Here is a 12,178-nt window from a genome sequence, read left to right as displayed (position 1 = left end):
CTCGCCCCCCCGTCCAGCCTTCATCCCCACCCTCAGCTCTCCTTATCCTCCTCACCCTCATCCTTCCCCCCCTTCCTCCTCCATCCTCATCCTCACCTTCATCCTCCCCCCCCTCCTCCATCCCATCCCCCCCCATCCCCTGCCCCCCCCATCCCTTCATCCCCCGTCCTCCCTCCCTCCTCTTCCTCACCCTCCATCTTCACACCCCCCCCCCCCCATCCGTGCCCCCCCCCATGCTGTCGGGTTGGGGATGGGGGACTGTGGTGTGTGTTTCCAGCGGCTTTCCTGGGTGCAAGGTGTGTGTGGGGGGGGGCAGTGGTGTGGGAGGGGTCTCCCACCCCCCCCAAAAAAAAACCTGCTCCCCCCCAGCTGCCGCACGAGCAATCGGAAGAGCCTGATCCTGACCAGCACCTCGCCCACGCTCCCGCGCCCCCACTCGCCGCTGCCCAGCCACATCGGTGAGAGCCGGGCCCCCCCCCGGCCCCCCCCGGGCCCCCCCTGTCCCTGAGCCCCCCCCCCATTTCATGCCCCCCCTCCCCGAACCCATGGGGACCCTCCAGGACCTCTCCCCCTCAGTGCCCATAGGGACCCCCTCAGCCTGCTGCCCCCCCCCCAAAGGGCCCCATAACCCCCCCATCCCCAATAACCCCCCCAGCCCCCTCCCAAAAAAAACACTCATTGCCTCCCCCCCCCCCCAAGACCCTCCCCATCCCTTGGGGTCAACCCCCTCCCTCTGCCCTGGGTGGGAGGGGGGCGCCTTAGCCCCGCCTCTTCTGCTGTGGGCGGGGCCTGGCAGGGCGGGGCAGCAGTGACGTCACCCCCATGCCCCCCCCCAAAAAAAAAAAAAACAAAATTTGCCCCCCCCCCCCCCCGCAGGCAGCAGCCCCCTGGACAGCCCCCGAAACTTCTCGCCCAGCAACCCCGCACACTTCTCCTTCGCCTCCTCCCGCCGGTAAGGGGGGGGGGCCATGGGGGGGGGTGGGGGGTCTCAGGGTTTGGGGGGGGGGGGTCCCACGATGGGGGGGGTTCTAGGATGAGGGGGTGGTCCTAGGATGGGGGAGGGGGGTCCAAGGATGGGGAGTCCCAGGATAGGTGGGGGGGGTCTCAGGATTAGTGGCGGGGGGGTCCCACGATGGGGGGGGTCCCAAGATTGGGGTTCTAGCTGGGGGGCAAACCAGGTTACCCAGGCTGGTTTGGGGGGGGGGGGGGGGATAGTGGGGTGGGGGGGTCAGAGTGTTGGGGTCACTGATGCCCCCCCCCGTGCCCACCCCCACCCCAGAGCCGACGGGCGCCGCTGGTCCCTGGCCTCGCTGCCCTCCTCGGGCTATGGCACCAACACGCCCAGCTCCACCGTCTCGGTGAGTGTGGGGGGGGGCAAACCTCGGTGCCCCCCCCCCCCCCAAACACCAAGGGGACCCTTGGGGGGTGTCCCCCCCCCTCCCCTCCCTCCCCTCCCCCCCCATAACCCTGGGGGTTCCCCCTGTGGGTGCTGCCTGTGACCACCCACGGTGGGGGGGGGGGTCCGAGGAGAGTCTGGGAGGGGGTCAAGGGGGGGGTCAAGGGGGGGGGTCCGTGGGGGGGGTCCGTGGGTGACGCGGGCGCGCAGTCCTCGTGCTCGTCGCAGGAGCGCCTGCACCAGCTGCCGCGCAGCCGACGCCGGAGGAGCTGCGCTTCCTCTCCCGGCACTTCGGCAGCTCCGAGAGCCTGGCCGAGGAGGATGGGGGGCCCGGGGGGGGGCCAGCCCCCCGCCCCCGCTCCCGCAGCCTCAGGTAGGCCTGGGTTGGGTTGGGGGTGGGGGGGAGTTAAATGAGGGGGGGGGTCGGGGGCAGCAGCGGGATGGGGGGGGTGATGGGTTGGGGACGCTGTGGGGTTGGGGGTTGGGGGGGGGGAAGGGTGGGGGCGGTGTTGGGGGGCCATGTGGGAGAGGGGACACTGGGGGGGGGCAGCATGGGGTCACCAGGGGGAGGGAGGCGCAGTGGTGGGGGGGTGGGCACTGCGAATGATGGGGGGCAGCGAGGTGATGGGGAGGGGGGGGTGCTGGAGGGGGAGGGGGGATGCTGCAGCGGGGGCGTGATGGGGGGTCCCGTGGGTGCCAGCGGTGTTCCCCCCCCCCCTCCCCAGCCCAGGGCGCTCGCCCTCATCCCACGACAACGAGATCGTGATGATGAACCACGTCTACAAGGAGCGGTTCCCCAAGGTGGGGGGCACGGGGAGCTGGGGGGGGCGTGGGGGGGGTACAGGCTCCTTGGGGGGGGGTTGGAAGGGATATGGGGGGGGATTTGGGTGGTTCAGGGGGGTCTACAGGGCACCGGGGGAGCGTAGGGGGGTCCTGGGGAGGTGATGGGGTGGTTATGGGGGGTGCACCACGGGGGGATACAGGAGGGGGACTTGGGGGTGTGAGGGTCGGGGAGTTATGGGGCAGCTTGGGCAGGTCTGGGTGGGCATTGGGGGGGATGTGGGAGGGGTGTTGGGGTGTTAGGGTTGGGGAGGTTACGGGCAGCTCTGGGGGGTCCAGGTGGGCAATAGGAGGGGTGATGCGGGGTCCTGGGGGGGGGGGGGGTGGTGAGGGCAACCCCGGGGGCGTTTCCCGCAGGCGACGGCGCAGATGGAGGAGCGGCTGGAGGAGTTTGTGCGGGGCTGCGGCCCCGGGGGGACACCGCTGGCCGACGGCGCGCTCAGCTTCATCCAGCACCAGCTGGCCGAGCTGGCCCGCGACTGCCTGGCCAAGGCGCGCCACGGCCTCATCACCGCCGGCTACTTCTACGAGCTGCAGGAGAACATGGAGCGGCTGCTGCAGGACGTGAGCGGGGGGGCTGCCGGGGTGGGGGGCGCCCAACGGCACCCAACGGGACCCAACGGGACTCAATGGGCACCCAACGGGATTCAATGGCACCCAACAGGCACCCAATGGGCCCAGTGGGCACCCAACGGCACCCAATGGGACCCAACGGCACTCAGCGGGTACCCAGTGGCACCCAGTGGGCACCCAACAGGACCCATTGGGTACCCAGCGGGACCCAACGGGCCGAATGGGCACCCAGCAGGCACCCAACGGCACCCAACAGGACGCAACGGGACCCAATGGCACCCAGTGGGCCCCCAGCAGGACCAATGGTGTCCAACGGGACCCAATAGGCACCCAATGCGATCCAATGGGCACCCAACGGTGTCCAGCAGGACCCAACTGCGTCCAAGGGGCACTCACTGGGACCCAACAGGACCCAAAGGCACCTTATGGGCACCCAACAGCATCCAACGGGACCCAACGGTGTCCAATGGGCACCCAAGAGGCACCCAAGGGGGCCCAGCAGGGGCCAATGGCACCTCATGGGGATGCCCCAGTGCCCCCAAGCCCCCCCTGGTGCCATCGGGACCCCCCCACCCCTAACCCCCCCTCTGTTCTCCCCAGGCCTACGAGCGCTCGGAGTCAGAGGAGGTGGCCTTCATCACCCAGCTGGTGAAGAGGCTCCTCATCATCATCTCCCGCCCCGCCCGGCTGCTCGAGTGCCTGGTGAGACCCCCGGACCCCCAGCCCCGACCTTCCCCCCCCCACGGCCATAGGGGGGGTCCTGTGCCCCCCACACACACCCTCCCCACCCCGCCTTGCACCATCCCAACCGCCCAATCGCCGCCATCCTTCCCCGTCGCCCTGACAACGCCCTGGCCAATCCCTGAGCACCGCTGATGAGGAGGCGGGGCTTCCGTTGCCACGACAACAGCCGTGTTGCCGGGGCATCGCCACAGCCACCGGGGACCACGGGGCGCACACGCGTGTGCGGCGCCTTGCACGTGGGCACGCTCGTGCGGCACCATGGGCAGAGCAACGCGCACGTGTGAGCCCGCACACGCGTGTTGTCGCACACACGTGTGCCCGGCGTGCTCGTGCTGCCACGCACGCATCCCCACGTGCTGGGCGTGCGTTGCACACGCGCGTGCCCCCCCCCCCCCCCCGTGTGCGTGCAGGAGTTCGACCCGGCGGAGTTCTACCAGCTGCTGACGGCGGCTGAGGGGCAGGGCGCGCGAGGGGCTGCTGAAGGCCGACATCCCGCGCTACATCATCGGGCAGCTGGGGCTGGCACGCGACCCCTTCCCCGGTACACACGCGTGTGCAAGCGGCCGCCCGGGCGTGCGCGGGGTTTGCACGCCAGTGGAGGTGTGCATGGGGGCTGGAAGGGGTGCGCGTGGGGTTTGCACGCCCGTAGGGGTGTTCGGGGGGTGCAAGGGGGGGTGGCAGACAGTGGGGGGGGGGGCGTTGCACGGCGTTTTGCACACCTCGGGCACATGTGACTGCGTGCCCTGCTCCCCCCCCCCATAGACGTGGTGCATCTGGAGGAGCCTGACAGCGGCGGGAGCAACACACCAGAGCCTGAGGAGGGGGCTGAGGTGGGTCCTGGCTCAGGGTCCCCCATGCGTGCAAGGCCCCCCCCTCCCCAAAGCCCCCCTCCAGTCACCCCATGACCCCCCCAGGGCCGCAGCAGCGCCCCCAGGACCAAGAAGCCGCCAGGGGAAGGCGACTTTGAGACCATCAAACTGATCAGCAACGGCGCCTACGGGTGAGTGGCCGGAGAGGGGGTCTTGGGGGGGGTGGGGGGGGGTTGTGCGGGGCCGGGGGGGGCCCGGCATGACGCCGCCTGTGCGCAGGGCGGTGTACCTGGTGCGGCACCGGGCCACGCGGCAGCGCTTCGCCATGAAGAAGATCAACAAGCAGAACCTGCTGCTGCGCAACCAGGTGCAGCAGGCCTTCGTCGAGCGCGACATCCTCACCTTCGCCGAGAACCCCTTCGTCGTCAGCATGTTCTGCTCCTTCCAGACCCGCCGCCACCTCTGCATGGTCATGGAGTACGTCGAAGGTGTGATACAGGGCCGGGCAGCACGATATGGGGGCCGGGCGTCGCGATATGGGGGCCGGGCGTCGTGATATGGGGACCAGGTGTCGTGATATGGGGGCTGGGTGTCGCGATATGGGGGCTAGGTGTAGCGATATGGGGGCCAAGCATCGCGACACAGGACTGGGCGTCACAATATGGGGGCCATCTGTCATGATACTGGGGCCAAGCATTGCGATATGGGGCCAGATGTCATGATATGGGGCCAGACATCGCAATATGGGGGTCAGGTGTTGTGATGCAGGGCTGGGTGTTGCAGTATGGGGCTGGACATCACGATACAGGGATTGGTGGTGTGATATGGGACCAGGCAGCGTGATATCATACTACTGGGTGTCACGACTCGGGGCGGTGTGCCCTGATATAGAGGGCTGTGAGATGCAGCATGGGGCTGGAGGGCAGGACAGAAGGCTGGGCGTCGCGATATGCAGTTGGGTATCGTAATATGCAGCTGGGCATCATGATATATGCAATTGAGGGTCACAATATGCAGTTGATGGTCTTGACATGCAGTTGGGTGTCGCGGTATGCAGTTGGGCGTCGCGATATGCAGCTGGGCGTTGCGATACAGAGCAGTTGTCATCCCGCCCGGGCTGTTACCATCCCCCCACGGGCCTCTGGTGTCGCGACATGTCGCCATCCCGCAGGCGGGGACTGCGCCACGCTGCTGAAGCACATCGGGGCGCTGCCGCTGGAGCTGGCGCGCCTCTACTTCGCCGAGACCGTGCTGGCCCTCGAGTACCTGCACAACTACGGCATCGTGCACCGCGACCTCAAGCCCGACAAGTACGGCCGCGATGGGGAGGGGGGTCCCGGGGCTGGGGGTCCCGGGGGGGGTCCCGGGGGGGGTCCCAGCCGCCGGGCTCCCCACAGCCTGCTGATCACCTCGCTGGGCCACGTGAAGCTGACGGACTTCGGGCTCTCCAAGATGGGGCTGATGAGCCTCACCACCAACCTCTACGAGGGCCACATGGAGAAGGACGCCCGCGAGTTCCGGGACAAGCAGGTGGGCGTGGCCTCCGGGGGAGGGGCATGGCCTCTTGGGGCGTGGCTTTTAGGGCGTGGCCTCTTGGGGCGTGGCCTCTTGGGGCGTGGCCGTTAGGGTGTGCCCCCCCCAGGTGTGCGGCACCCCCGAGTACATCGCCCCTGAGGTGATCCTGCGGCAGGGCTACGGGAAGCCCGTGGACTGGTGGGCCATGGGCATCGTGCTCTACGAGTTCCTGGTGGGCTGCGTGCCCTTCTTCGGGGACACCCCCGAGGAGCTCTTCGGGCAGGTCATCTCGGGTACGGGGCTGGGGGGGGCACGGGGACAGCGGGGACGTGGGCAAGGGGTGGATGTTGTCTGTTATAGGGGGATGGGGATATGGGGACAGGGGATATGGGGACAGGGGGATATGGGGACAGGGGATATGGAGACAGGGGGATATGGGGACGGGGGAAATGGGGACACAGGGATAGGGATGTGGGGACGTGGGGATGGGGATGATAGGATGGAGCGGGTCATCCCAGGGACATGGGGTCACAGGGACACGGGGGAACACGGACACAGGGATATAGGGACGTGGGGATGGGGACGTGGGGCTGGAGCCGGTCATCCTGGGGATACTGGGAAATGGGGACACGGGGACACAGCCACAGGGCACCTCCACTATAGGGACAGACGTGGGGCCGTGGGGCTGGCGGTCCCCGGTGTGGTGCTGGGCCCACAGCAGGCAGCTGCAGCCCTGCGTTCACGTGTCCCCATGTCGTGTCCCCCCCGTGTCCCCCCCGTGGCAGACGAGATCCTGTGGCCAGAGGGGGACGAGGCGCTGCCCCCCGACGCTCAGCACCTCATCTCCCGCCTGCTGCAGCCCGACCCCCTGCGGCGCCTTGGGGCCGGTGAGACCCCGACCCCTGCCCCCCCCCCCCAGATCCCCGTGTCCCCCCTTGCACCCCTGAGCCCCGTGTCCCCCGCCCGGTGTCCCCACGCAGGCGGCGCGCAGGAGGTGAAGGCTCACGGCTTCTTCGCGGCGCTCGACTGGACAGGGCTCCTGCGGCAGAAAGCCGAATTCGTGCCCCACCTGGAGTCCGAGGAGGACACCAGCTACTTCGACAGTGAGAGACCCCCCCGGGACCCCCCCCCCTGCAAGGGGACACCCCCATGGGACCCCCTCAGCACCCACAGACCCCTCCCTGTTCTCCTTCCACCCCCCCCCAGGAACCCCCTGAGGTTCTCCCCCACCGTATAGAGCCCCCCTGGGCCCCCCTCCCCGGGTGCCGTGTCCCTGCTGCCTTTGGGGACACCTCCCGTGTCCCCTGCCCCCCCCCCCCAGCCCTCCCTCCCCCCCCCAGCACGCTCGGACCGCTACACCCACGTCGCCTCCTATGAGGATGAGGACACAACGGAGGACGAGCCCGTGGAGATCCGGCAGTTCTCGTCCTGTTCCCCCCGCTTCAGCAAGGTGGGCACGGGGGGCACGGGGGGGGGGCACGGGGGCACAGGAACACCTGGGAGGGCTCTGGGGGACGTGCAGAGCAGGTCACTTGTGCACAGCCCCAGGCAAAGCCCCGAGTGATGTCATGTCGGAGCCCTCGTGCAAACCCTCGTGCAAACCCTTGTGTGAATCCTCGTGCAAGCCCTCGTGCAGCCCCTGGTGCAGCTCGTGCCTTGGTCCCTGGTGCCAATCCTTGTGCACGCCCTTGTGTGATTCCCTCGCACGCTTGCACAACCCTCGTGCAGCGCCGCACCACGGCCCTGCTGCCGACGCGTGGGGGAGTCCCGCAAGACCTCGGGGAAACCCTGGGCACGATCCCGGGGTGATCCCGGGGTGATCCTGAGCATAAATCCTGGGGTGATTCCAATTTTATTCTGGCCATGATCCCGATGTGATCCCGGTGCAATCCCGGTGTGATCCCAATGCCATTCCGGCCACGATCCCGGTGTGATCCCGGTGCAGGTGTACAGCAGCCTGGAGCAGCTCTCGCAGCAGCCGGAGCCGAAGGCGGCCAAGGGGCGCCCGCGGGACGAGGGCCGGCGCGAGGGCTTCGCCCGCGACCGCAGCTGGCGCACGGCATCCCCCGAGCTGTGAGCATCCGGGGGGGGCGCCTGGGACCCGGGGGGGGGAAACAACAGGGTCACTGGGGGGGGGGACAACAACACCTGGGTGCCCCTGGGCACAACTGGAGGGGGGGGGGGCGCCTGGGGACAGCTGGGTGGGTGCCCAAAGCATGATTGGAGGGTGGGGGGGCAGATTTTGCCTCCCCCCCCCCCCTCCAGCACCTGGGTCCCTGCAGGAAGCGGCCCCCGGCTGCTGAGCCCCCCCCCGCCGAAGGGGAGGGCAGCCCCCCCCTGGGAGCCCGCCGCCGCTTCTCAGCGCTGCTGGAGCCGGGCCCCCCCCGCAACGGGGTCCCCCCCCGCGACAGCCCCGCTGAGGGCACCAGCGAGGAGCCAGGTGGGTGCCGGGGGAGGGTTGTGGTGGGGAGGGGTCCCTGTGACCCCCCCCTTGCCCCCTCAACGCCCCCATCTTTCCCTTCCCATCCCCGCAGGTGAACGGGCGCTGCCCCCCCCCCGGGCCGAGCTGGGGCTGCGGCGGCCGCGGCACCCAGGGGTGGCCCCCCCCGAGGGGGGGGGTGACAAGCGCAGCCCCCGCGGCCCTGGCAAGGTCACCAAGTCGGCGTCGGCCACCGCACTCTCTGTCATCATCCCCAGCGGTGCGTGTCCCCCCCCAGCAGCACCGAAAGGTGGGGGGGGGGGGGGCTGGCAGGGTCCCCTGGGTCCCCAAGGGTGGGGAGGGCTGGTGGGGTCCCTAAGGGTGGCAGGGTCCCCCAGGGGGTCCCCCAGGTCCCTGAGGGTGGTGGGTGCTGGCGGTGTCTCCGGGGGTGGCAGCGTCCCTTGGTCCCCAAGTGGGGGGGGGGGGCTGGGGGAGTCCCCAGGGCTGGCAGGGGCTGGGGGTGTCCCTTGGGGGTGGTAGGGTCCCCCAGGTCCCCCCAGCTCCCCAGGGGTGTCGGGTGCTGTCGGTGTCCCCGGGGGGGGTGGGGGGGTCCCCGTGTCCCCGTCTCTGGGCACGGTGCCAGCGGGGGCGCAGGGGAGGCGCCCGGCTCCTCGCCCCTGGGCAGCCCCATGTCCCCGCGCTCGCTGTCCTCGGACCCCTCGTCGCGGGACTCGTCCCCGGGCCGCGAGCTGGCCCCCGCCGTGGCCGCCCCCCGCTCGCCCATCGCCATCCCCCGGCCCGGCAAGAAATTCGGCTTTACCCTGCGGGCCATCCGCGTCTACTTGGGGGACAGCGACGTCTACAGCGTGCACCACGTCGTCTGGGTCAGCGGGGGACGGGGGGGGGAAAGGGGCACGGGGGGGATGTGGGGACACGGAGGGGACATGGGGGGATATGGGGATGTAAGGGGATGTGGGGGGATGTGGGGATGTGGGGGGGAAAAGGGGACTTGGGGACAAGGAGGGGACATGGGGATATAAAGGGACATGGGGATAAGGAGAGGAAAAAGGGGGCATGGGGACAGGGAGGGGAATAAAGGGACATGGGGTCACAGGGATCTAAGGGGACACAGGGACAAGGAGGGGATATGGGGACATGAGGGCACTGGGGACTGCTCGCTGCGGGTGGGGGCGGTGGGGCCGTGCCAGGGCCATACCAGGGCCGTGCCGGGGCTGTACCGGGGCCGTGCCGGGGCCGTAACCTTGCTGTGGGTGCAGCACGTGGAGGAGGGGGGCCCGGCGCAGGAGGCCGGGCTGTGTGCCGGGGACCTCATCACCCACGTCAACGGGGAGCCCGTGCACGGGCTGGTGCACACCGAGGTCGTGGAGCTCATCCTCAAGGTCAGAGGTCACGGGGTCATGGGGGGGGGCAGGGGGGTCACGAGGCCACGGGGTTGAGAGGTCGGGGTGGGGTTGTGGGTCACGGGCAGGGTTGTGGGTCACCGTGGTGGGGTGGGGGGGCAGAGGTTGGGGTGGGGGCAGAGGTCGGGGTTGGAGGTCATGCTGGGGTCAGAGGTCATGGTGTCAGGGGGTCACAAAGGTGTCAGGGGTCACGAGGGGGTCTGAGGTCACGGTGGGGTCAGAGGTTGTGGCAGGGTGATGGTGGGGTTGGGGTCACGGCGGGGTTGGGGTCACGGCAGGGTCGGAGGTCATGGTGGGGTCAGGGGGTGTGGCGGGGTCAGAGGTCACAGCGGTCCCATGACCCGGGCGGGGCCGGCAGAGCGGCACCAAGGTGCTGGTGACCACGACGCCGCTGGAGAACACCTCCATCCGCCTGGGGCCCGCGCGGCGCCGCAGCGCCCGCACCAAGATGGCCAGGAGGAACCGCCGCGGCGGCACCGGGGGCGGCCACGAGAGGTGGGAGGGGGCCCAGGGTCCGGGGGGGGGGGTCCCGGTGCCTGGGGTCCCAGTGCCCGGGGGGTTCCCGGTGCCCGGAGGGGGGGGCCCCAGTGCCCGGGGGGGGGTCCCGGTGCCCGGGGGGCTTCTCGGTGACCGGGGGGTTCCCGGTGCCCAGAGAGAGGGGGAGTCCCGGTGCCCGGGGGGGTCCTGGTGCCCAGGTAGGATCCCGGGGGGGGGGGGGTCTCGTTCCCGGCGGGGGGGTTCCCGTTCCGGGGGGGGTTCCCGGGGGGATGCCTGCAGTGACCCCTCCCCGCCGGCAGGCGGCGCAGCGCGCTGTTCCGCCACCTGGCCCGCCAGGCCTCGCTGCTGCACACGAGCCGCTCGCTGACGTCACTGAGCCGCTCGCTCTCCTCCTCCGACAGCCTCCCCGCCTCCCCCACGCACGCGCGCGCGCGGGACCCCGCCCACCCGCCGCGCGCCGCCGAGACAGGTGCGCGTCGCCCGGGGCAACGGGGGCGGGGCCGCGCGGTGGGGCGGGGCGGGGTTGAAGGGGCGGAGCGGGGCTATGGGGAGGGCAAGGGGGCGGGGCTCCAGGGGGCGGGGCTGCAGGGTGGTGAGGAGGGGCTTCAGGGAAGGGCAGGGGGCGGGGCTACGGGGGCGGGGCTACGGAAAAGGCAAGGGGGCGGGGCCACAAGGAGCGAGGCTAGAGGTGGGTGAGGAGGGGCTGTGGGGGCAAGGGGGCGGGGCTAAAGGGTGGGGCGGGGCTCCAGGGGGCGGGGCTCCAGGGGGCTGGGTGGAGCTGCAGGAGGCAGGGTGGGGCTACCTGGAGGGCGAGGGGGCGGGGTTCTAGGGGGCGGGGCTACATGGGGCGGGGCTCCAGGGGCGGGGCTGCAGGGTGGTGAGAAGGGGCTACATGGAAGGAGAGGGGGCGGGGCTCCAGGGGGCGGGGCTCCAGAGGGCGGGGCTCCACGGGGCGGGGCTCCAGCGGCCGGTCCCGCTGCCCGGGTGCCGGTGCCGGGGCTGCGCGGTGACTCCGGGCCGGGGCAGGGCCGTCCCCTCCCAGCAGCTCCCCGGGCTCCAGCGCTCCCCCGTCGCCGGCCCCGGGCCCGCACCTGCGGCCCAGCTCCCTGCAGGGGCTGTCCCCGAAGCTGCAGCGGCAGTACCGGGCGGCTCGCTGCAAGTCTGCCGGCAGCATCCCGCTGTCGCCCCTGGCCCACACGCCCTCGCCCCCCGCCGCCTCGCCGCCCGCCTTCCCCGCCAAGCTGCACCCCAAGGCCGCCGACTCGCCTCGCCTGGCCCGCCGCGGCCCCCCCCGACAAGGCGCTGCCCCCCCCCCCGCAAGCTGGGCCTGGAGGCCCGCAAGGACTTCCCGGCCGAGCCCCCCCTGCAGAGCCTGGCGGAGTGGGACGGGGAGAGCCCCGGGGACGGGGCGCCCCCCCCGGCCCCCGCCCGCCGCCTGGGCCGCCAGGAGCCGCCGCTGCTGCTTGGGGCCACCCACGGGGCCGAGGGGGTCCCCGCCGCCGCCCCCGCCCCCCCCAAGGCGCTGAGCCCGGTGCAGGAGCACGAGCAGGGCCGCCGGGGGGGGGGGGGCGCCGGGGGTGCCCCCGGTGCCCATCGTGGTGGTGGGGGCAGGGTCGGCACCCCCCGGGGAGGGGGAGAGGGTGGGGAAGGGGGCACCCGCTGGGCGCTGACCCCCCCCCCCCGCTGGGCGCTGACCCCCTCACCAGGCCCTGGCCCCCCCCCCACCAGGTGCTGACCCCAGCCTCTGCTGTAAATAAGGGTGGGGCCAGGCATGCGGGCCCCCCCCCCCCTCACCCGCCGGCACCTCCCCCCCGTGTACACAAAGGGTTAATACTGTGACACCCCCGCCCCCCCCCCAGGTGTGATGTCATCGGCCCCCACAAACCGCCCCCCCCTCCCCTCGTCCAGGTGTCACCCCCCCCCCCCCGTTATGCCCCTTGGTTCTTGGCCTGGTGATGTCATG

The 12,178-nt window shown here is 71.1% G+C and overlaps 1 protein-coding gene across 1 annotated transcript; it reads left to right on the top strand.

The window, feature by feature from the left end:
• Positions 1–369: 369 nt before the first annotated feature.
• On the top strand, positions 370–12,171 carry MAST1 (microtubule associated serine/threonine kinase 1; the record flags this gene model as incomplete). The annotated part of the gene is given in 31 exon segments (XM_084307240.1): positions 370–458; positions 877–952; positions 1,280–1,358; positions 1,607–1,643; positions 1,646–1,769; positions 2,122–2,197; positions 2,594–2,800; positions 3,410–3,511; positions 3,964–4,014; positions 4,016–4,094; positions 4,316–4,383; positions 4,468–4,553; positions 4,642–4,850; positions 5,534–5,672; positions 5,760–5,892; positions 6,005–6,170; positions 6,663–6,764; positions 6,858–6,980; positions 7,218–7,327; positions 7,823–7,950; positions 8,160–8,317; positions 8,412–8,576; positions 8,951–9,180; positions 9,574–9,696; positions 10,076–10,212; positions 10,515–10,684; positions 11,242–11,520; positions 11,523–11,740; positions 11,742–11,768; positions 11,770–11,855; positions 12,075–12,171. Coding segments are annotated over 31 exon segments (3,874 nt in total), but the record flags the coding sequence as incomplete, so codon positions are not given.
• Between the last annotated feature and the right edge of the window lie 7 nt (positions 12,172–12,178).

This window comes from Netta rufina, assembly GCF_964035555.1.
Source record: "Netta rufina genome assembly, contig: SCAFFOLD_165, whole genome shotgun sequence".
Classification (NCBI taxonomy): Eukaryota; Metazoa; Chordata; class Aves; order Anseriformes; family Anatidae; genus Netta; species Netta rufina.
The sequence above is the reverse complement of the archived record's forward strand: the minus strand, read 5'-3'. Positions and strand labels throughout refer to the sequence as shown.